Raw genomic sequence first — 23,242 nt, forward strand, 5'->3', positions numbered from 1 at the left:
ACAACCATGGGGCTAAACATGATCCTTTAATATGCAAGCATACCGGCTTTTCACTGTGTCTTGGGGGAGTGGGGGGTGGGATAAGCACTTGGCCAATAGAGAGCCTCAGGGTGTGCAAGACTCAGGTCAGCATAGACCCTTGGGTGTCTCCCAGTGAGTCCATCGGCAGGCTGATTGGCTCCCCCTCTGCCTGCACCAGAGCTATCACCTCTGGGCAGGTCTTCATGTCCATCCCAGCACTCTCTCTGTTCTCCAGGATGGTGTTCATGTCCATCTCACTGACTGAGTTCTTGAAGGTCCCCCAATTGTCCCCCACGTCGGTGAGGACAGCGGTGCTCCTGGTGCTCTGGCTAGAGCAGGAGAAGCTGTGCAAGAAGGTAGCAATACGGCTGGGTTTCTTAGCTGAGTCTGTGGCTGGGATGGGGAGATGAAGAGAGTTCAGTGTCCACGGTTCCCTCCCTCCCTCCCTCCTTGCTGCCTCCCCACTCCCTTCCTCAGCTGACCAGGCTTACAAGGTGTGTTGGCTGGGCTTGTATTCTTCCCGGGATTGTGACAGCCTCTGCAGGCAAAGAAAATGGCTCAGGTTAGACTGACTGATGAGAGCTACGGGAATAAATAGGAAATTGTTTCTGCCTCCAGTGAGATTGGTAAATGTTCCAGTGATCCAAAAAGGAAAGACTGAGTGGATACTGTAAACTGGAAAGTCAGAGACTGGGGGGAGTAAGTGCTTCTAAGTCTTAAGGGAAGACCATGGGGCCTCTCCTGCCTTCCTTCCTATTTGGTTTACTAGATTCTCTTTTTCTAAGAGAGGTTGGTCCTGTTTAGGCAATGAGAAATCCCCAGGTCTGTCAGGATCTGTCTTTTGGGGGCACACATAGCTACCCAGTGATTCCCCTCACCTGGAGTCCTTTATGGGAGGGCTGTGGCTGGCAGTTTTGCAGGAAGATGGGCTTCGATGGCTTCCCAGGAGCCTGTGACTGGATTTCTGAGAGTCCTTGGACGTTAAGACCCGTCGGGCTAACCTTTTCTGGATGCCGGTGCCTTCCTTCTCAGCCCCTTTGTGGCCTCGGCCTTCTCTGTGGCGGAAGCGCCTCCGGGTTGATATCCCTCCTTTAGATGCCTTTGGGCTGGTTAGGGCCACCTTCTGACTTCCATCTTGCTGGCTCATGGAGCCCTCATTCTGCAGGGTTGACACAAAGGGTGACTTGGGCCTAATTGGGGTGATGGCTCCCATGCCTGCAACAGTGATACTCTCAGCTTCTTCAGAAATCACGCTTAGGTGGCCCAAGGGGGTCAGACTGGCAATATCAGCTGAGACCATGCTCACAGAGTCTGGGGACTTGCTGACAGTACCAGTCAGCATTAGACTCACACTGCCATCAGATGTACTCTGTGTTACCTGTCCAGCTGCTGACCCAGTCAGGGCTATACTTAAACCAGGCCCCTGATCTCCTGCCAAGGCTACCCCTGTGATTGGGGCAGTCCCAGCCATGGCCTTGGTGGCATGACCCCTGCTGGCAGCAGCTGCCACTGCAATGCTTTGGACAGATGGTATACTGGGTGAGGACAGGCTGGGTATGCCTTGGATGGTACAGAGAGGAGTCACCAGGTCCTTCTCAGACAAGTCTTCCCCAGCTGCAGCTGCCATGATTTCCTCCTCTTCTGCCATCTTCTCCTGACTGGGTACATCGGGCACCATGTGAAGACTCTTGATACTCACTTGATCCTGCTCCCCTTCACTATGTAGAGTTGGCTCCTGGGACTAGGGCCCACAGGATGAGGAACAGAGAAGGAAAGACAGTGAGAGGTGCGGTCAAGGGCAGCTCATAAATTGCCTATGGTCAAGAGCCCTACTCTTAGGCCATTAGAATCACAGGAGGAACCTGAAGAAGCCTCTAGAAATTTCCTGTAATGCATGTATCTGTGTTCTGGTGAGTGTTGTATGGGGTTGGGAGAGGGCTGGCCCTTTCCTAAAAAAACACATCATTCCAAACTTTCCCTTCTCTCCACTCTTCAATCCCCCATTTCCTGGCTGGGGTTGAAGGTGGGGAATCAAGGCCTTGCTTTTTCTCTGTGGACCCTAGCACAGAACCCTGATTAGACTTTCAACTTGGGGCAAGTTCTCAAAAGTGATCATTGGGCACTGCTATCAGAGAGCCAGAAGATTTGGCAAAGGCCAGTTGTGAATTATTTACTTATCTCCACCCCCCCATTTTCTAACATGAGCAATTTAGAGAACATAGTGAGTGATCTAGATAGGTCTCTTTGGAGGTAGGTGGGGCCAGGCAAACACTGGGGACTTCTGGGGCTCAACTCACAGGAGATTTATCCTTGGTCATGAAATCGGGGACTTCGACACCATCCCCAGCAGGCATGGCATGAGTGCTGCTGTAGCCTTCAACAGGTGGCCGCAGCAGGTAGATGAGCTTCTCCCAGTAGGAGAAGAGGTCTTCCCGGGCATCAGAGGATGGGCAGAGTTGGAGATAGAATGATCGCCCGCTGGCTAGCTTAAGCCTAAGCTGCTGTTTTTCACGGTTATGGACAGAAATCTTCACAAACTTCAAAGGGAGTAGCCTGTAGACCCCCAGGCCAGGAAAGATGTCTGTCTAAAGTCCTCTCCCTCCCCCCCTCCCATTCTCTGAATAGCCTGGTTCTCCATCATACTGGGGTTATAGGCTCTGTTCAGAACCGACACCTTATTTTCCAGGGGATACATGGAAACTGGAGATCTTAAGAAGGTTTTGCCATTCAGAAGTCCTCTATAGATTCCTCGATCCTAATCCAATTATTCTTTAAGTGTGACTTGAGTATATTGGCTTCCCTCCCCCACCTCCCCCTGGTGTGTGTGGCATGGTGCACCTTTACAAGCTCAGATTACCTGAAGTGGATGGGAAATACTCATCTAAGTTGCCAAGCAGGTGAAATGATTTTCTGGTAAGGGACAGGATAGGTGTGGTGGCTGGCTCACCTGGTCAACTCCAGGGTGTCTGAAGGCCGAGATTGGGGCTTTTTGTCCTTGGACTTGGGCTCCCGGGGGGCTTGATCTTCAATGTAAGTGATAGGCCGGGCTAGCAACATGACATCAGGTAGGGGAAGAATGGGGCTGATGGATGCGATGCCCACGGTCACCATGCGAACACGATTATGCACGTCTATCACTTCCCCTCGCTTGCTGATCTGCAGGGGTAGTGGGAAGGAAGGGAGGGAGAAAGAGTCCAGATGTTCAGTTTGAAAAGAGCTGATCTTCCTCTTCTGACTGGATTGGAGTTCAGACCTCTCCCTCCTACCTGCTTGATAATGGAGACCCCCCCCCCCCACCTGCCCCATTCTCAACTGGAATTCTCTCCATGCACACGCAATTCGCCCCCTCCCCCTGCTAAGCCAAGATCTGTCCTTGTACCCATGGGCAGATATGGGATTCATGACCCTGGCTGCTTTACTGCTGCTGCTGTTCCTACTGTTGGGAACCAGGGGGTGGCCCACCAAGATATGAGGAGTCTGGACCCAGACATGGGGTGAGCAAGCAAAGCTAGGGACTAAGGGGTGAGATGGCTTGGGCTCAATACCTGAATGAAATTGCTCTCGAACATCGGAGCGTACTTGAAGGCGTCATACTCTCCTTTGTATAGCTGCTTCTGCAGTTCTCCCATAGGCATGTTGAACATGCCCGTGGGGCTCCTGCTGCTTGCTGTATAGTAAGGGAGCAGGGACTCGCTACTCGAGGTCCACAGTCCCTTTTTTCTCTTCTGAACCGACAGTTGCAAGCAGGAAACAGCAGTGGTGGCCAAGCAGACAGGGAGTGGGAAGCAGGTGGCAAAACAGAGGGGATGGGCATTGGGGGAGTGGGAATCAGGTGACAGAGCAGGGGTAGGCATTGGGGGAGTGGGCACAGCGGGTAGAGCAGAAGGGGGCAGGCATCAGGTGGCAGAGCACAGGGGGTGTGGGCATTGGACAGTAAGGGGGTGGGCATTGGAGAGCAGGTGGCAGAGCAGGGGGTGGGCATCAGGTTGCAGAGCACAGGGGTGGGCATTGGGGTAGTGGGCACAGGGATAGAACAGATGGGGGTGGATTGAGGGAGTGGGAATCAGGTGGCAGAGCAGGGGGTGGGCATCAGATGGTAGAGCAGAGGGGGTGGGCATGGGGGAGTGGGCACAGGGGTGGGCATCAGGGGCAGAGCAGAAGGGGTGGCCATGGGGGATTGGACAGCAGGTGGCAGAGCAGAAGGAGGTGGGCATTGGGGGAGTGGGCAGCAGGTGGCAGAGCAGAAGGGGTTGGCATCATGTGGTAGAGTAGAGGGGGTGGGCATTGGGGGAGTGGGAACAGGGGTAAAGCAGAAGGAGGGTGGTCATTGGGGATTGGACATCAGGTGGCAGAGCAGAAGGGGTAGGGATCAGGTGGTAGAACAGAGGGGGTGGGCATCAGGCGGCAGAGCAGGGGAAGTAGGGAACAGGTGGAAAAGCAGAGGGGGTGGCATTGGGGGAGGGAGCATCAGGTGGCAGAACAGAGGGGATGGGCATCAGGTAGTAGAAGAGAGGGAGATGGGCATCAGTTGGCAGAGCAGGGGGCAGTGGGTACCAAGTAAAAGAGCAGAGGGGGTGGGCATTGGGGGAGTGGGCACATGGAGTAGAGCAGGAGGGTGGGCATTGGGGGAGTAGGCATCAGATGGCAGAGCAGAGGGGGTGGGCATTGGGGGCAGAGCAGGGGTGGGTATCAGGTGACAGAGAAGAGGGGGTGGGCATCAGGTGGTAGAAAAGGGTGATGGGTATCAGGTGGCAGAGCAGAGGGGGTGGGCATCAGGTGGCAAAGCAAGGGGTGGGCATCAGGTGGCAGAGCAAAGGGGGTGGGCATTGGGAAGTGGGCAGCAGAGGATAGAAGAGAAGAGAGTGGGAATTAGGGGAGTAGGCAGCAGGGGGTAGAACAGAGGAGGGTGGGCAGCATGTGGTAGAGCACAGGTGGGGTGGGCATTGGATAGCAAGTGGCAGAGCAAGGGGGTGGGCACGGGGTGTAGAGTAGAGAGGGTGGGTATCAGGTGGCAGAGGAAGGGTGGGCATTGGGGGAGTGTGCATCAGATGGCAGAGCAGAGGGGGTGGGCATTGGGGGATTGGACATAGGGGCAGAGCAGGGGTGGGTGGGCATCAGAGGGCAGAGCAGAGGGGGGTGGGCATTGGATAACAGGTGGAAAAGCAGGGGGAAGTGGCCATCAGGTGGCAGAGCAAAAGGGGGGTGGGCATTGGGCGAGTGGGCAGCAGAGGATAGAAGAGAAGAGAGTGAGAATTAGGGGTGTAGGCAGCAGGGGTTAGAACAGAGGAGGGTGGGCAGCATGTGGCAGAGCACAGGTGGGGCGGGCATTGGATAGCAAGTGGCAGAGCAAGGGGGTGGGCACGGGGTGTAGAGCAGAGAGGGTGGGCATCAGGTGGCAGAGGAGGGGTGGGCATTGGGGGAGTGTGCATCAGATGGCAGAGCAGAGGGGGTGGGCATTGGGGGATTGGACATAGGGGCAGAGCAGGGGTGGGTGGGCATCAGGTGGCAGAGCAGAGGGGGTGGGCATTGGGGGCAGAGCAGGGGTGGGTATAAGGTGACAGAGAAGAGAGGGTGGGCATCAGGTGGTAGAACAGAGGGTGATGGGTATCAGGTGGCAGAGCAGAGGGGGATGGGCACCAGGTGGCAGATCAGAGGGTGATGGGTATCAGGTGGCAGAGCAGAGGGGGATGGGCATCAAGTGGCAGAGCAAAGGGGGTGGGCATTGGGGAAGTGGGCAGCAGAGGATAGAAGAGAAGAGAGTGGGAATTAGGGGAGTAGGAAGCAGGGGTTAGAACAGAGGAGGGTGGGCAGCATGTGGCACAGCAGAGGGGGAGGGGCATTGGGGAGTAAGTATCAGATGGCAGAACAGAGGGGGTGGGCATTGGGTGATTGGACATAGGGGGCAGAGCAGGGGTGGGTGGGCATCAGAGGGCAGAGCAGAGGGGGTGGGCATTGGATAACAGGTGGAAAAGCAGGGGGAAGTGGCCATCAGGTGGCAGAGCAAAAGGGGGGTGGGCATTGGGTGAGTGGGCAGCAGAGGATAGAAGAGAAGAGAGTGGGAATTAGGGGTGTAGGCAGCAGGGGTTAGAACAGAGGAGGGTGGGCAGCATGTGGCAGAGCACAGGTGGGGCGGGCATTGGATAGCAAGTGGCAGAGCAAGGGGGTGGGCACGGGGTGTAGAGCAGAGAGGGTGGGCATTGGGGGAGTGTGCATCAGATGGCAGAGCAGAGGGGGTGGGCATTGGGGGATTGGACATAGGGGCAGAGCAGGGGTGGGTGGGCATCAGGTGGCAGAGCAGAGGGGGTGGGCATTGGGGGCAGAGCAGGGGTGGGTATAAGGTGACAGAGAAGAGAGGGTGGGCATCAGGTGGTAGAACAGAGGGTGATGGGTATCAAGTGGCAGAGCAGAGGGGGATGGGCACCAGGTGGCAGATCAGAGGGTGATGGGTATCAGGTGGCAGAGCAGAGGGGGATGGGCATCAAGTGGCAGAGCAAAGGGGGTGGGCATTGGGGAAGTGGGCAGCAGAGGATAGAAGAGAAGAGAGTGGGAATTAGGGGAGTAGGAAGCAGGGGTTAGAACAGAGGAGGGTGGGCAGCATGTGGCACAGCAGAGGGGGAGGGGCATTGGGGAGTAAGTATCAGATGGCAGAACAGAGGGGGTGGGCATTGGGTGATTGGACATAGGGGGCAGAGCAGGGGTGGGTGGGCATCAGAGGGCAGAGCAGAGGGGGTGGGCATTGGATAACAGGTGGAAAAGCAGGGGGAAGTGGCCATCAGGTGGCAGAGCAAAAGGGGGGTGGGCATTGGGCGAGTGGGCAGCAGAGGATAGAAGAGAAGAGAGTGGGAATTAGGGGTGTAGGCAGCAGGGGTTAGAACAGAGGAGGGTGGGCAGCATGTGGCAGAGCACAGGTGGGGCGGGCATTGGATAGCAAGTGGCAGAGCAAGGGGGTGGGCACGGGGTGTAGAGCAGAGAGGGTGGGCATCAGGTGGCAGAGGAAGGGTGGGCATTGGGGGAGTGTGCATCAGATGGCAGAGCAGAGGGGGTGGGCATTGGGGGATTGGACATAGGGGCAGAGCAGGGGTGGGTGGGCATCAGAGGGCAGAGCAGAGGGGGTGGGCATTGGATAACAGGTGGCAAAGCAGGGGGAAGTGCCCATCAGGTGGCAGAGCAAAGGGGGGTGGGCATTGGGGGAGTGGGCAGCAGAGGATAGAAGAGAAGAGAGTGGGAATTAGGGGAGTAGGCAGCAGGAGGTAGAACAGAGGAGGGTGGGCAGCATGTGGCAGAGCACAGGTGGGGCGGGCATTGGATAGCAAGTGGCAGAGCAAGGGGGTGGGCACGGGGTGTAGAGCAGAGAGGGTGGGCATCAGGTGGCAGAGGAGGGGGTTTGCATTGAGGAGTGTGCATCAGATGGCAAAGCAGAGGGGGTGGGCATTGGGGGATTGGACATAGGGGCAGAGCAGGGGTGGGTGGTCATCAGGTGGCAGAGCAAAGGGGGAAGGGCATTGGGGGAGTGGGCACATGGAGTAGAGCAGGAGGGTGGGCATTGGGCATCAGATGGCAGAGCAGAGGGGGGTGGGCATTGGGGGAGTGGGCACCAGGTGGCAGACCAGAGGGGGTGGGCATCAGGTGGCAAAGCAAGGGGTGGGTGTCAGAGCAAAAGGGGTGGGCATTGGGGAAGTGGGCAGCAGAGAATAGAAGAGAAGAGAGTGGGAATTAGGGGAGTAGGCAGAAGGGGGTAGAACAGAGGAGGGTGGGCAGCATGTGGCAGAGCACAGGTGGGGTGGGCATTGGATAGCAAGTGGCAGAGCAAGGGGGTGGGCACGGGGTGTAGAGCAGAGAGGGTGGGCATCAGGTGGCAGAGGAGGGGTGGGCATTGGGGGAGTGTGCATCAGATGGCAGAGCAGAGGGAGTGGGCATTGGGGGATTGGACATAGGGGCAGAGCAGGGGTGGGTGGGCATCAGGTGGTAGAGCAGAGGGGGATGGGCATTGGGGGAGTAGGCACATGGAGTAGAGCAGGAGGGTGGGCATTGGGCATCAGATGGCAGAGTAGAGGGGGTGGGCATTGGGGGCAGAGCAGGGGTAGGTATAAGGTGACAGAGAAGAGGGGGTGGGCATCAGGTGGTAGAACAGAGGGTGATGGGTATCAGGTGGTAGAACAGACGGGTGGGCACAGGGCATAGAGCAGAGAGGGTGGGCATCAGGTGGCATAGGAGGGGGTGAGCATTGGGGAGTGTGCATCAGATGGCAGAGCAGAGGGGGTGGGCATTGGGGGATTGGACATAGGGGGCAGAGCAGGGGTGGGTATTGGGTGACAGAGCAGGGGGAGTGGGCATCAGGTGGCAGAGCAGAGGGGTGGGCATCAAGTGGCAAAGCAAGGGGTGGGCATCAGGTGGCAGATTAGGGGTGGGTGGGTATCAAGTGGTAGAACAGAGGGGGATGGGCATTGGGAGTGGGCATCAGGTGGTAGAGCAGGGGGTGGTAGGCATGGGGGAATGGGCACAGGGGTAGAACAGAGGGAGGGTGGGCATTGGGGAGTGGGCACAGGGGTAGAACAGAGAGAAGATAGGCATTGGGGAGTGGGCACAGGGGTAGAACAGAGGGAGGGTGGACAGAGGGGGTTGGTATTGGGGGAGTGGGCACAGGGGGTAGAGAAGGAGGGTGGGAATTAGGGGAGTGGGCATCAGATGGCAGAGCAGAAGGGGTGGGCATTGGGGGAGTTGGCAGCAGGGGTAGAGCATCAGGTGGCAGAGCATGGGTGGGTGGACATTGGGGGTATGGACATCAGGTGGCAGAGCAGGGGGTGGGCATGGGGGATTGGACAGCAGGTGGCAGAGCAGAGGGAGGCAGACATTGGGGGAGTGGGCATCAGGTGGTAGAACAGAGGGGGTGGGCATCAGTGGGCAGAGCAGGGGGTAGTGGACATCAGGTGGTAGAACAGAGGTGGGTGGGCATTGGGGGAGTGGGCATCAGATGGCAGAGCAGGGGGGGTGAGCATCAGGTGGCAGATTGGGGGGTGGGCATTGAGGGAGTAGGTTTCAGGTATCAGCAGGAGGGGTGGGCATCAGGTGGCAGTGCAGGGGGGTAGGCATTGGGTGATTGGACAACAGATGGCAGAGCGGGGAGCATTGGGAGATTGGACAGTAGTGGCAAAGCAGGGGGTGTGGGCATTAGGTGGCAAATTATAGGGGGTGGGCATCAGGTGGCAGAACAGAGGGGGTAGGCAGCAGGGGGTAGAGCAGAAGGGATGGGCATTGAGGGAGAGGGTATAAGGTGGCAGTGGAGGGGGTAGGCATTGGGGAAATGGGCATCAGGTGGCAGGGCAGGAGAGGTGGGCATCACGTGGTAGTGCGGGGGGTGGGCATTGGGTGATTGGATAGCAGGTGGCAGAGCAGAGAGGGTGGGCATGGGGAGAGTGGGCATCGGGTGGCATAGCAGGATGGGTGGGCATCAGGTGGTAGGCATTGGGATTGGACAGTAGGTGGCAGAGCAGAGGGGGTGGGCATTGGGGAAATGGGCACATGGGGTAGAATAGAGGGGGTGGGCATTGAGGGAGTGGGCCACAAGGGTAGAACAGAGGGAGGGTGGGCATTGGGGGAGTGGGCATCAGATAGCAGAGCAGAGGGAGTAGGTATTGGGGAATAGGCACAGGGGGTAGAGCAGGAGGGTAAGAATTGGGGGAGTGGGTATCAGACAGTGAGGAGCAGACGGCCAAGCGGATGGTGGCGCGGGCAGCAGGTGGCAGCAGTTGCCAGCCGTCACAGGACCCAACAAGCGGGAAATGCAGGGAAGAAAGAACAAAGAAAGCTGAGAGCTTAAAGAAGTTTCCTGGACCCACCTCTGGCCAGCCGCCCTTTCCGTCCCCCTTCCGGCCGCCCCCCTTTCCGCCCTTCCGGTCCGCCCCCCTGCCCCTTCCGGCCGCCCCTCTTCCCCCACCCTTGAGCTCGGAGTTGACTAAAAGACCCCGCCCCCGCCCCCATCGCCCTGACTGACCTCCTCTACATCAAGGCCGACCTCACGAAACAAGGCTTGGGGAAGGTCCATGGCCACTGACCGGGGCGGGTGGCGCTGCCGCCCTCCTCCCGGCTCCGGGCCCAGGCTAGCTCGCGAGGCCAGGTTGAGGAGGTCAGACTTGGGGTGTGAGTGTGCGCAGGCGTGCGCGGTGGGGGCCTTGGGGGGGGGCATGTGGGGAGAGGGTGGGAAGGGGGAGGACTCAGTCTGGCCCTTTCCTTTCCCAGCCTGGCCTGCTGACCGCGGCCTTGTTTCAAAGCTTTTATAGCAGCAGCACACGTAGGTGCCACCCTCTGTGACACTGGCCCGCCCCCTCTATGACCCACGCCAGCCCCTCCCCCCAGCCTGTGGTCAAAACCCAGTTGCATCCGGGCCTCCTCATCGTCACCTTCCCCCCGGAAGGGAAAGTGACCCGCGCGCGCATGCGCCCTCCCACGAACGTGGCCCCTATGAAGGACTCATTACGCACGCGCATAGCCGGCCGACCCTCTAGCCCCGACCTTTTTTAATAAAGCTTTATTGTACTGCTGGGTTCTTTCGGAGCCGGGGGCAGGGCAAAGTCCATTCCCTCAATCCTCTCGGCTGCTCATTGTCCCATCCAGGTAACCCCCAAGACCGAGCAGCTTAGGGGCTACTTTCGGAATTTTTGCCCACCTTCCCTCCCCCTTTCTCCCATCTCCCACCTCAGCAACATTAAACAACTTCGGGGAGTTCCATTATTTTAAACTTGCGCACTAGGTAATTATTGTCTGAGGCCGAATTTGAACTCAAGTATTCCTGACTCTAGGGCGCCACCTAGCCACCCCTCACTTTTTGTTTTTAAGAAAAGTTCTAACTCTATGCCAATAAATTTTGAGAGTCCAAGTAAAATGGATGAATACTTACAAAAAGATAAGTTGCCCAGATTAAAAACTTAAAACCCTATCGCAGAAAAAGACATTCAACCAGCCATTGCTGAACTCCCTCAGAAAAAAAAATCTCTAGGGCCAGATGGATTGACAAGTGAATTCTATCAAACTTTGAAGTAGCAGTGGGTTCCAATTCTACATAAACTTTTTGGAAAACTAGGTGGACAGAACTCTGCCCAACTCCTTCTATGACACTAATATGCTGATACTTAAACCATCACTTTAGGATGCAAGCTTCCTTATTTCTAGGTGGAAGTCATGAACAATGAAAACTCCACTTCAGGCTTCCTTGGCAGACCAAAGCAGAAGCCTCTCCTCCTGAGGAAAGTCATTATCTTTCAATTAGAAAGCTCAAGAAATCTTTCTTCCACAGCTAGTGGCAAAGAAGCAGAAGAAACAGGCTTGGGGAGAAGGAGGTCTTGCCAAGAACTCTTTATTGTAACCCTCACCTGGAGCCAGAGAGGCCGATGATGCCCTCCTGCGGACTCTTTAAATGTGCGCACCAACACATTCCAAGCACAAATTAAGAAATGCAAACAGAACCAAAAATATATATATATGTATATATATATATATATAATTTTTCCGCTTCTTCCCCCATCCAAATGTTTCAAGTTTCAACGCAGCGAATTTTCCAAGGGAGTGCAGGGCTGGGGGGCAGCTGCCGCCAAGGTTCTCCACTTTTCTCAATGGGGAAGGGGTAGGACAAAGGGTTGGGCTGTTGGTTGATTAACTGGTTTGTAAAATGTTTTTGTGGGGTTTTGTGTGTAAGGGTTCCCCCTCCTTTTTTCCCTCTCCCCATCCCCAAGTCTGACAGTAGACAAAAGTAAGAGGGTGGCAACAGCAGCCCTTTGGGGCTAAGCCAGCCCGAAGCCCTCTGAGCACTCCTGGATAGCCAACAGCAGCATATGGCGCAGCTTCTCATAGCTCTCATAGGCCGGCAGGTCCAGCTGATTGAAACTACAAGGATGGGATAAGAGTGAGTCAATTATTGATCGCTACACTTTCATTCAATTCTGTCCCTCATCCCCGCCCACCCCCCCCATATCATGCTGCTATTCTCACCAAGTGTGAGCTGAAGGCAACCGGTCTGTGGACCTGTCATCTCGGTGGATCTGGAACTTCTGAATTCCATTCATGCCCTCAAGTGCTGCAAAGCCCTGAAGAGGCACCTTGGAGGTGCCTGTCACAAACTGGAGGAACTTGGCACGGTCAGCCTGGTCAAAAGAGCGGAGGGCTCTCCAGAACCACTGAATCTAAAGGGAACAGACACCTGGTCTGAGCTGGTGAGTCCTAGGGCCTTCTTTGGCACAGACGCCCTGATGCAGTGTGGGGCCAAACATTTTGCCCCACTTCCCCATCTTTAAGCCTCAGCTAAAATTCTGTCCCTCATCATAACCTCCTGGCTTTTTCTCAGTTCAGTCAATAAGCAACTGTCAATTGCCTACTATATGCAGAAGGGGGGGGGGGATAGGACAGGGCTACAAAAGGAGAAGGACAGCCCCTGCCCTCAAGGAGCTCACAATCTAACTGGGAGACAACAAGCAAACAAATACAAACAAGCTAGACACAGGATAAATGAGAAATTATTAGGTAAGGGAAGACACTAGAATTGAGAGGGGTTGGGAAAGGCCTCCTGAACAAGGTGGGACTTTAGGTGGGACTTGCCAGGAAGCAGAGATGAGGCAGGCATGAGGGACAGCCAGAAAAAAATGCCCGAGTCCAGAGATGGTGGGTCTTGGTGGTAGAACAGCCAGGAGGCCAGGGTCACTGGATCAAAGAGTACAAGGTGTAAGAAGATTGAAAAGGGAGGAGCCAGGTTATGGAGGGCTTTAAATGCTAAACAGAGCATTTTGTATTTGATCCTGGAAGCAATAGGGAGCACAAAGGAGTTTACTGAGTGGGGGTGGGGGTGTGTATGTGACATGTTCAGAGTTGCACTTTTGTAAAGTCACTGGTGACTAAATGGAAAAACGAAGCACAGCAGAACCCCACCTCCCCTGCAGCAGCTACTGCAACAGTCCAGGTCTGAGAGAATAAGGATCTGTCAGAGCAGAGAAAGGGGCATATTAGAGAGATGGTGCAGAGATGAAATGGACAGGCCTTGGCTATCAGCCTGGATGTGGGAGGGACAAGAGAAAGTAAAGGGTCCAAGATGATTCCCAGGATGGGAGCCCAAGGCATGGGAAGGATAAGAGAAAAGAAAGGGGAAGGTAAGAGGGAGGGGGAGGATTTCCAAGGCAAAGATGCCAAATTCAGCTTTGGACATACTGAATTTCATCTCCAATTTAGCACATGAATGCCCGAGAACCTGGACTGTGTCTGTTCCTGTCTCTTCACACTACCTATGTAAACCTACAGCTGGCCCTTCCCAAGTGGCTCTGACCCAACTAGGACCCAAAGTCAATAACCACCCCCACACCTGAGGGTCTTCAGGCCAGGTGCTGCTAACATCCTTGCCCAAATGGCAATTCTGTGCTGTTGTTGACTCATTACACAAAAGAAAACGTAGATATCAAACATTATAGCGAAAGAAGTGGTGCTGCTCCTTTTCAAGATTCTCTGGTCATTCAAGAGAGATGGCTCTGTGTGAGGGAGGCTCAACTTTTCAGTTCCCATAGGAGCCTCCAGCTCCCTAGCTGTGCTCACTCCTGTCCATCCCCCCCCACCTTTTTTAAGGATTTTGCAAGGCAAATGGGGTTAAGTGGCTTGCCCAAGGCCACACAGCTAGGTAATTATTAAGTGTCTGAGGCCAAATTTGAACTCAGGTCCTCCTGACTCCAGGGCTGGTGCTCTATCCACTGTGCCACCTAGTCAGCCTGCCTGTCCATCTTTAATGCTATTGGCTGATTTGAAAAGCTTGCCAAGGAATGAGCCCATGAAGAGGGCCAGTTCACCTGTCGTGGAGTTACTCACCTGGATGGAGTTGGACTGGTACTTGTGATACTCTGTGTTGGATTTTAGGTCATCAATATCTATGGTGGGCAGTCCTGAGATGAGAAGTTCCAGTTCCTGCTCCGTGAAGATGGAAATGAGTCGTTTGGGGATGATCTCATAGAAACCCTCCAAGAAGGCTGCTAATTGTTTTCGGATAGCGCCTGTAGGAAAGAAAAGTTCCAATGTCTCCTTAGAAGGCTTCTCTATCCCTTTCACTGTGAGAGAAACCCAGTTTCCACATTTTGGGTATTCCCCAGTGCTGAATTCAACTGGAAAGGGGTTGGTAAGAGTCGGGTCTAGATCTAATTCAGGGAAGAAGTGATGGACTTTGAGAGGGTTGAGGATATGGCATGTGTGTTTGCATGTGTGACCCTCCCATCTTGTCAGGGAGTCAAGGTGCAAAGAACCTCCCGACTCCTGCCCAAGGAATACCTGTCATCCTCATCTGGCACACGAGGTGCACATATTCCTTTTTGTTCTCCTCGGTTACCAAGATGTTGGCTCCATTTGGTTTGAGATCCCGAACCTCACAGACTCCAAACTCTTGAACCTTAAAATAAGACCACCCACCTCAACCAGGATTAGCCAACACCAAACCCCCTTCTCCCCAGTAGATGGATTTGTGCCTGGTCCAGATGGCCGGATGCCCTCATTCCACCCTGCTCAAAGACCATTTGCTTTTTGGAGTTTTGATTTACTCCAAGTGACCAAGATCTGGACAACTCAGTTTCTGTTTGAGGTATCTAGGTGGTGCCACAGTATACAGAGGCCTGGACCACCAGAGTTCAAACCGAGCCTCAGACACTTGCCTGGGGCAAGTTATTTAAGCCCTAGCTGCCTCAAGTTTCCTCAGTACCTCCCTCCCAGGATAGAAAGCTTATTAGCACAGGGCCTGGCACATAGTAGGTGCTACAGAAATGCTTGTTCATTCCCTAAGTTGTCTCTAGGAAGCTCGGTTTACCTATATCACAAGCCTGGGCCCATGGGTGAGGAGAAGGGGAAATGTCCCATATATGGGATCTCATGGGTTCAAAAACAATCCCAGTGCATCTTTCCACCCAGTTACCTCAGTGCTGAAAGTGAGGTCATAGCCAAGAGTGGAAACATCATTTTCCAGCAAGTAAACCAGGCCCTGGTAAAAGTGGTAGTCCTCACTTTCCATATCTGTGTACCTAAAGACAAGCACAACCCACTATGAAAACAGGGCGAGAGGAGATGGGGGACAGGGTAGCAAGGCCCGAGGCAGGATGCCTTATTTCCTCACCGAACTGACTTGCCCAGGATATGCTTGTAGAAAGATCTGGTGAAGTAGCATTCTAGGAGTCGGTTATCATAGACAGCCTTGGCCACAATGCGCCCAACAAATTTGAAGTAGCTGAGATGGTTAGGATTGCAGTGGGAGGAGGGATTGATGGTGTAGGTGACCCGGTCACCGGGTGAAGTCCGGAACAAGGCATACATGGGGTTAAACATCTCTCTGGAGATGATCATGTACCACTCTCGGAGGAGGCCCCCAGCATCCTGGCCTTCTTCTCCTTCAAATACTATGTACCTGGTGTGGGGAAAATGGTATGGGAATCCTATTAGTACTCCTTCCCATCATCAAGATTTGTTATCACAGCCTAGAGGTTCCCCAGAAAAAGTTTCCAATCCTGCTCCCCCCCCCCCACTATTTGGTGATTATAGGATTTAGAGCTCATTGTGCTCATTGGTGGTATGGTGTGCATTGTAATTATGAATGGGCACTGAATGCTGTTTTATGTGGCCCTTGAGGAGTTTTTGTGGGCAATGAGGCCTGCCTGGAAGAGCTAAAAGGTTGGACATCCCGGATCTAGACAAATCCTCATCCAGCAGGTGGGCAAACAGAGGGCCATAAGTGAATGAAATTAAGTAAGGTCACTGAGGATTCAAATCCAAGTCTTCTAAATTTCCAATCTAGTGCTTTCCCACTGGCCAACAAAGCCCTGATCTCTTGCTATGCGAAGTACAACTGTACACAGGGATGCCTGAGGTAAAATGGGATGGGGTGAAGATACTGTCATGACTCCCCAGTCCAAATGGGATCACTCTGAAGGGCATTTACTCCTGTCCTCAAAAGAAGGGCCTGTAGATTCCCTGAAAGCCTAAAGATGGGCTGGACTTCTGTCAAAGAACAGGGTGGGTAAATCTGTGAATATGAAGGTTGAACCTCATCTCTGCTACCTGGAATCAAGTAACCTGGTCTTTTGAGGGCTCTAGAGAGTTGGGGATAATTACAGGTTATTTCCTGCAGGTTCTCCCAAGGATCATGCTTCCTAAGTCTGAGGGGGAATGGCAGGGTGGGGGGGTGTTTGTCAAGTGAGCCCTAGGGGGGAGGGAGGAGAGGGAGGGGAGGCACATTATTTTCTCTCCTCATTCACTCAATGTCCTTACAATCGATTTTTCATTTCCTCTGGGGATTTTCGATGCAGTTCCCGGTAGGAGTCTTCAAATACATGATCACGACGGACATGCACAGCCATGTCTTCTTTCCTGAGCCCCTCATCTAGACGCTCGAGCTCTTGGCGAAAATACCTGGGGGGCAGGGAGGAGGAAGAGACTGTCTGGTCATCTTAGGGGAATCATGGGAGGGAAGGGTTAGTGGGTGGCCGGAAAGGCAGGAATGAGCAACAGGAGCCCTTACAAGGAGCTGGGGTAAGGGCTTGAGAATGTATCCCAAGACCCTGGTGAAGAGTTCAACTGAGGGAGCAAGACATCCACCAAAGCTGTCATTTAGCATTGTTCACCAATTTCCCTCAGTTGAGTCAACAAGGCAATGGAGCTGGCATAAGTCTAAAGAGGTATAGCCCTGAACCCTCTGTCCACAGGCTCAGATCATGCCCGAGAAAATGAGGACAATGGGCCACTGAATGATATGCTTCAGGCTCAGGATGGATAGTAGGACCTGAGAAACATTGGTTAGCCAAGGCTTGGCATTCCAGGAATACATGACAAAGAGTAGGATTAGAAAGTATGAGTCCAACCAAGCATCCTCTTGCCCCCCCCCCCCCCAGTCTAGTGTCCTATTCCAGGATACAGAGCAAGACAGAGACAGCTCTGCTGCTCCACAGGCCAACATCCATAGTCACTCCTTTGACTTCTCAATAATCAAACCCTTTCTGTGATTCTGTCCAAAGTGGAGATTTGGGGAGTTTGAGGCATGTGCCTCTGAAAAGAAACCACCCGAGACTTGGGTGCCAGTGTGGCTCATGCTTCTAGATCCCAGCACCTACTTGCGCTTCACATCGAAGTCAAGCACACGGATGTAGTCCACCAGAACAGCGAAGGGCCCATCCGCCAGATGGGTGGTGGACTGGCGGAGGATCTGATTCAGCACAGTGCGGTGAGTTTCTAAGTAAAGGGAGACTCAGGTCAGGTGGTTTGCTATCCCGGTTCCAAGGTCAGGACCATAGCCAGGTCTCAGGCCCTACTGGGTTAGGCTGTCCATTTTTTTCTTCCCTCCTCCCTCCCAACTAAGGAAAGAACTTTAGGGTAACTGTGGGGCCGTTCTAGGCCAGTGGGATCAAGTGGACTCCACTGAGCTTTCCCGTGTGCAACCTAGGGAAGGATGGCTCCTCTCTCCCCCTCACCTGCAAACCGAAGAAACTTCTGTGTGTCTGGGGGCAGGCTGGAGGAAATGTGCATAGATGAGGGCTCTCGGGAGAAAAAGGGGTCCAGGGAAGAGGGGGTGGCAGGGGTCAAGGGAGCAGGGGAGAGTGGTGGTGGCTCATCCTTGATGTGAGCCAGCTGGCTTTCCCGAGTGTCCCGAATAGGCGGCTTACTCTCCCGTTCAGTGGCGTGGACCAGAAAGAAGGCTTCAACAGCAGGCTGCAGCACTGGGTAGGGGAGAAAAGGGATGACCAGACCAGATTACACCTTGGGCCATTGAGGAAAGTGAGGAAAAGAAGAGGGCAAGCATTGCCTCTGGGCCCTTAGCACTCACCTAATACTGCATGCTGATCATGGGATTCTTCCAGCTCCTTCAAACACTCGCCCAACATGTCCCACAGTTCATCTAGGCTCAACTGCTCACTAAGCAGGGGCAGATCAGGGGGTCTTTCTTCTTTCTCTTTCTCGTTCTGTTGGCTTCCTTCTGACCCTGGGTGGGGAAGAAAACACATGAAGGTCAGAGCAGAGACTTCAAAGCTCTTCTGTGGTCCAAGTTGCCACCTCTGAGGAAGGCTGCTCTGACAGGGTGGAAGTTGAGATCCACTGAGGGCTCACAGAGTACAGGGTATTGTGTACACCAGACACACAAGAACTTCATTGAGTGCCAAGGAGAACCTTTCAGAGCAGATGCTTTTCTCTAGCTGGACTCATAGGCTGAGTCTTAGCATCCCACCCTTCCCCCAACAAGAGGACAGAGCCCTGGGTCCACCTCCAGTTAGCCACTACCACATTAACCTGGGGATAGGTTGTTCCCCACAGGTTTCAAGTTAGGTCTTCCCATCTCCCCAGGACAAAAGCATGGTACTGACCAATGGACTGTGTATCTTGAGAAGCAGGGGATGGCTGATCCACGTCCATTGGAGACTCATCCCTCCGAGAGGCAACCTCAGACTGGCTGGACTCCGACTGGACAAAATGAGAGAAATGGCTTGTCAATGGGAGATCTGGGTCTCTGCTTCCTCGCGCAGGGGCCCTGCCCATCAGTAACAGAAAGGAGAGTGACCCTTCACACCCTTCTGTGAGCACTCGGGACCCGAAACAATGGGATCAGAACAGAAGCTGATGCTGCCTCTGTAGGCAGAGGTAGCCAGAGCTGAATTTTGTTCCACTCCTTCCCAGCTTGTCTTTCTAGGGAAAGACTTGGTCTACATGGTGGTTGGTTCAAGTTCTTCCTAGATACAGGCTTCAAAGTCCTCTTCTTATTTTTCCTGGGCTGAGGGGGCAGGGTCACATGGGCAAAGGGAAGAAGATTGTGTCCATTTGTATTGGAAGCCACCAGGTCACCCTCCAATCATTTTGGCACTCTCAGAACCGAGTCCTACAGTAGGGTGCAGGTTCAAGTGTGTCAGGGGCCCAACGGGCCTAGGTGACCAAGGTGGCTTGGCTCCCTCCCCGCATCCTACATCAAACCCAGAAGAAAGATCTGAGGAATTAGGCAGCCCAAACAAAGAGCAAAACCAGGAAAGAAAACTTCAGCCCAGCTCCCTGGAAGTTTTTGGACATAAAGCTCACAGACAAGCACAGAGTGACAAGTGGGGTGGGGGGTGGGGGTGGGGGTGGGGGTAGGAGGCAGAAAAATACACAGATGAAGAAAAAGAATAAATGAAAAGGCCCCAGGCATCACGCTAACCGTTGCTGCTTGCTGCTGTCTCCGCGCCCTTTGACCCTCACGTACCATTTGTATAATGGCATCAGCCTCAGCCTCCAGCTGCCGAACAGCTGCCTGGATGCTGCTAGCTGAGCCCAGGCTGGAGGTACCTGAAAATGGGGAGCGGGGAGAAGGTCATTGGGGTTGCATGAGGAGGGCATCCCTAGGCAAGTCACCTCAACTGGTAACCCAAATTCAAAACTACGGTCCCTTTTGTGTGCGTGTGCATCGTGTGTGCTCTCTCACCAGCAGGCACTGAGTGGAGTAAACCCCCACCAATGCAGCCCCTTGGATGAAAACCAACGGGAAGGAGACTAACCACTGGCTGGCAGCTCCAGTGGGGCTCCAGTAAATAAATGGCCTACCTAGCCGGCCTGTCTGCTTGGCCTTCTTGTTAGCTCTGCGTGTGTCGTCTCGGAGTTGAATGATGACCTGCAGCACCCGCAGGAAGAACTTTTGTGTGGATGTTTTTGATGTCAGCATGGACATGGACGGCAGCTGGAGCTCTCGACCACCCAGAGGGCGCTTCTGAGATGCTACAATCACCACGTTCTCAGCTGTGTCAAACCTGGGGGGGGGGGGGGGGCGGCGGCAGGAAGAGGTGGTGAGAGTAGCAAATTCATGCTCAAGCAAAGAAAAAGGTGCTGCCACCAGGCAAGGTCTTGGCTGCCCAATGCTGTGTAGACTAAGTTTTGTCCAGAGAAGTGGCCCACCTGCTCTGCATCTTCCCTTTCAGCCGGGTGGTCTGCGGTTGTTCTTCTGGCAGCCCATCTGGAGACAGGATCTCACACTGGGCTTGCCGTTGCTGCTCCAGGTTGTATTCTCGCAGCTCAGCCAGGAGAGTCCCTGAAGTGAGTAGAAGCAAAAGATCCTCAGAGCCAGTTCCAGAGAGCCATTGGCCTGAGGCCAAGACAGGTGAAGGAGACAGCAGCAGCTGCCGGGTGCTCCCTCAGGGTCTGGATATTAGCAGAACCTCCAGATCCCTATACATTATCCAACACCCAGAGAAAAGGGGCCCAGTGTGTCCTGGTGGTCTGTTGGGGCTCCTAGTCACCCAGCTTCTTTTCCTTTCTCAGATCCCTTGCAAAAACCAGGAGGAAGCTGAGACCTCAGAACCAAAACTTGTTCCCACCCCCTTGCCTATATGGTTCTGTTTCCTTCTCTCTCAAGTAAGAGCTGGACTAAATTGTCCCCACTGGCCCCCATTCATAGTCTGAAGGAGCACCTGCTGATGTGGCCCCTTTATTTTCTTCCAGTTACTCCTCCAGTTATTAGGAGTTAAGCTTGGAAGAGAAGCTAGCTTCTTTGGACTACCTTTTCACAAGATATCTGGGCCTCCCCTTTCCGTCTTACCAATCTGCTTGCAAAGGGTATAACCCAGATGCCTGGCTCCATTCAATAGCAGCTTAAGAACAGTGTCTCGGGTTGCTGGGTCACCCCTAGAAAGTTGTAGCAAAACATTGGCTGCATCTTCTAGGCCTTCTTCTGAACATGAGTGTGAAGTCAGCACCTAGGGAAAGAGTGGGTCATAGAATCAGGGCAGCTTCAAGTCACGTGCTATATACCCATCTTCTTTGAGGGTTTTAAGACCCGCCTAGCTCACTCCTCACCTCCACAGAGAGCTGGAGTTGATTTTCGGTCAGGCCTGATGCTGCCATCTTGCTGTCCATACTACTCCCACTGCCTCCTTCACCGGCCTTTGCTGGGGCTTTGCTGCTCTTAGCAGTAGCTTCAAAGGAAGAGCAATGACAGGAGTGAGTGCTAGAGACCAGCTCAATGAGACAAAGATGACTTAGCCAAGGCAGTCCCATGGCCCTGTGTTGGAGTAAGTCCTTTCCCCAAGCTGGGCCTCAGCTTCCTCCATTATTGAATGTGTAGTCAAACCATGATGGCCTCTGTGGAGAACAGGGATGAGGACCAGGTCTTCTACTGAAGATTAAAGAGGCTCTTGACATCTGCTAGATGCCTTAATAGCCACTCCACAGTGCCAGGGCCACAACCCCATCTCCCGTCCCTCAAAATGCTTTTGTCTCAGCCACGTAAAAGTTTCTGCATGCCACCCTTCTTCTCTCACAGACCTCCACCAGTTTTTTTTTGCCCAGCTAAGCATCATTGCTGTACCATCTGTGGGCCCACACCTGATGAGTAACTACTAGAGGTTCAGTTGTGACCGGTCCCCTCCAGTCCAGTGTGTCACTGAAAAGGCCCCAGCAGATAACCCTGGAACCCCACCCCAACTTACTAGCAACAGCTGTCGGGGCGGTTGTGGGGGTGGCTGCCACTATAGCAGTGACTGAAGCTCCAGTTGGGATGAGGGTGGAGGTGAGGGGGCCTGGGGTGGCCACTGTAGTATTAGTGAAGGTGGCACTTGTTGAAGAGGCAGTGGTGGTAGAAGGAGTGCCGGTGCTGCTGCCAGGGTTGGCGAGAGTCTCTGGCACTTTGTTCTCGGGCAGTGCGATGGAGATGAGGGACAAAAGGCGCAGGAGTTTCTCAGTGAGGAGGGAGCTCCGGCGGATGACCGGATGAGACAGCATGTTCATGAGCTGCCCCAGCGGAGAGGCTTCAAGGCTGTACAGAGAGGTCTCTCCCTCACTACCCACACTGACGGGCACTGACTTGACAGAGTTTTTGCCTTTGCGACTGACGTTCATGTTGTCCAGTTTGACTAACAAGTCCCAGAAGTCGGTGGAGATGCCACCACTGGTAGACTGGCTGGGACAGGGACTACAGGCCTGTTTGTTGCTCCTCTCCCGATCACTGTCACAATTCGTGTCTTTGGTCCGCTGCTGTGTGAAGTGACTGGGGAAGACCTGCGGGGAAGTAGGGATAGATTACGCTCAGTCAGGTGGGTGCTGGTACTCAAGGCCAGAAACATGTCTGCTTTGGCTGAGACAGGGGCTGCAAATTGGTCAAACTGCCAGGCTCCAATGGGGAGGGGATTGGGCTCACAAAAATCACACTAGAGGTCAAGAAATGCCACTCCCCCTCCCTGCCAAGCCATGTTTCTCAGAAGATGATTGCAGAGAGCTGTGCCAAGGTATGCCTTGGCTGGCCACTCACCCTAAGATCTGTCAAGTAAGGAAGCCAGGCTCTATGATTTAGGCAGTTTCCTTGCTAACAAATTTCTCAATGCTCAATCCCTGCCCAACTTCATCTTTGGGTTCCCAATAGGCAGTCTTAAGCTAGAGACCTTGGTCACCTGCCTTGCCCTGTGTGCTAGGGCCCTAGGACAGGCCAATCCTCACCTTGGCTAATTGTATGAGTGTATCCAGGACATGCCTACACACCACAGGAGCAGCCTGAGGGTGAATATGAACAGTGGAGCCACAGCCAGCATGTTTCTCGCTGTGTTTGCGTCCTACTGCCCGCTGGATCTGGAATATGTTAGTCCGGCAGCCAAGGGCAGCATCCATGGACACAGAGAGCCATGAGAGCTGGCTAGAGCTCTTGGACTCCATCTTGTGCAGTAGGTCAAGGGGCCGGCTGTCATGGCTGCTTGTGGGGCAGCCTTTAGCTGCCTTCTTGCCCTTTTCCTCAGTGGTGGCTGCCTTGGGGGTCTCAATGCATAGCTCGCTCTCACTGCTCCGCTGCAGAATGGACAGTAGGCTGCGGATGACCCAATGGCGGGTCTGGCCGTGGTAGCAAAGGTTGCGCAAGACCCGGTGAAGGCGGCTGGTGTTCAATTTGGGCTCATCCACGAAGAGGAGGACTAAGAGACAAGACAAGGCTTCGTGGTCCAGGAGGAGGCGCCCCCGGAGGCGTAGGAGGCTGTCCACATTACTGCCTGAAGGTCTGCAAGACAGAGTACCATCAGCTGCTCCCAACCTGCCTTGCAAGCTTGATAGACTAGCCAGCTCCTACAATCTCAGCATGGGGTCTGGGAGGCGTGAGAGGGGAGTTACTCCTCCCAAGTAGGCCTACACTGAGCTGTCCCAGTTCCACCTCAATGGAGCTAGCCTAGAAAGTTTTGGGGGGTCTAAAAGGCCAACTCCTGGGCACACCCAATGATCTGCCCACTCAGTAGTCTGAAGG

The 23,242-nt window shown here is 54.1% G+C and overlaps 2 protein-coding genes across 12 annotated transcripts in view; both read right to left on the minus strand.

Moving 5' to 3' along the window:
- Positions 1-7: 7 nt before the first annotated feature.
- LOC141497952 (Golgi-associated RAB2B interactor protein 3-like) lies at positions 8-10,240 on the minus strand. 3 transcript variants are annotated; one of them, XM_074200837.1, is made up of 7 exons: positions 10,013-10,240; positions 3,567-3,746; positions 2,969-3,177; positions 2,319-2,574; positions 900-1,762; positions 513-559; positions 8-414 (listed from the first exon to the last, which is right to left on the minus strand). In XM_074200837.1, exons 1-7 carry the CDS (start codon positions 10,202-10,204, stop codon positions 122-124), a joined length of 2,040 nt encoding a protein of 679 aa, XP_074056938.1. In that variant the 5' UTR covers positions 10,205-10,240; the 3' UTR covers positions 8-121. The 3 variants fall into 3 exon arrangements, with proteins under 3 accessions (XP_074056938.1, XP_074056940.1, XP_074056939.1); XM_074200839.1 differs by having other exon boundaries at positions 3,567-3,688; positions 10,013-10,095; XM_074200838.1 differs by lacking the exon at positions 3,567-3,746.
- Positions 10,241-11,355: 1,115 nt separating this feature from the next.
- HUWE1 (HECT, UBA and WWE domain containing E3 ubiquitin protein ligase 1) overlaps positions 11,356-23,242 on the minus strand; it is a 122,331-nt gene continuing 110,444 nt past the window's right edge. For all 9 annotated transcript variants that reach the window (XM_074201727.1, XM_074201728.1, XM_074201730.1 and 6 more), the window contains 18 exons: positions 22,456-23,002; positions 21,453-22,020; positions 20,821-20,939; positions 20,564-20,720; positions 19,924-20,056; positions 19,576-19,778; positions 19,193-19,320; positions 18,372-18,468; positions 17,837-17,992; positions 17,484-17,729; positions 17,127-17,244; positions 16,288-16,428; positions 15,140-15,427; positions 14,942-15,047; positions 14,308-14,425; positions 13,855-14,036; positions 12,004-12,194; positions 11,356-11,898 (listed from right to left, as the gene is read on the minus strand). In XM_074201727.1, the coding sequence (XP_074057828.1) occupies positions 11,796-11,898; positions 12,004-12,194; positions 13,855-14,036; positions 14,308-14,425; positions 14,942-15,047; positions 15,140-15,427; positions 16,288-16,428; positions 17,127-17,244; positions 17,484-17,729; positions 17,837-17,992; positions 18,372-18,468; positions 19,193-19,320; positions 19,576-19,778; positions 19,924-20,056; positions 20,564-20,720; positions 20,821-20,939; positions 21,453-22,020; positions 22,456-23,002 (3,601 nt within the window). In that variant the 3' untranslated portion in view covers positions 11,356-11,795. The remainder of the gene's footprint in view (positions 11,899-12,003; positions 12,195-13,854; positions 14,037-14,307; positions 14,426-14,941; positions 15,048-15,139; positions 15,428-16,287; positions 16,429-17,126; positions 17,245-17,483; positions 17,730-17,836; positions 17,993-18,371; positions 18,469-19,192; positions 19,321-19,575; positions 19,779-19,923; positions 20,057-20,563; positions 20,721-20,820; positions 20,940-21,452; positions 22,021-22,455; positions 23,003-23,242) is intronic.

This window comes from Macrotis lagotis, chromosome X, assembly GCF_037893015.1.
Source record: "Macrotis lagotis isolate mMagLag1 chromosome X, bilby.v1.9.chrom.fasta, whole genome shotgun sequence".
Classification (NCBI taxonomy): domain Eukaryota; kingdom Metazoa; phylum Chordata; class Mammalia; order Peramelemorphia; family Peramelidae; genus Macrotis; species Macrotis lagotis.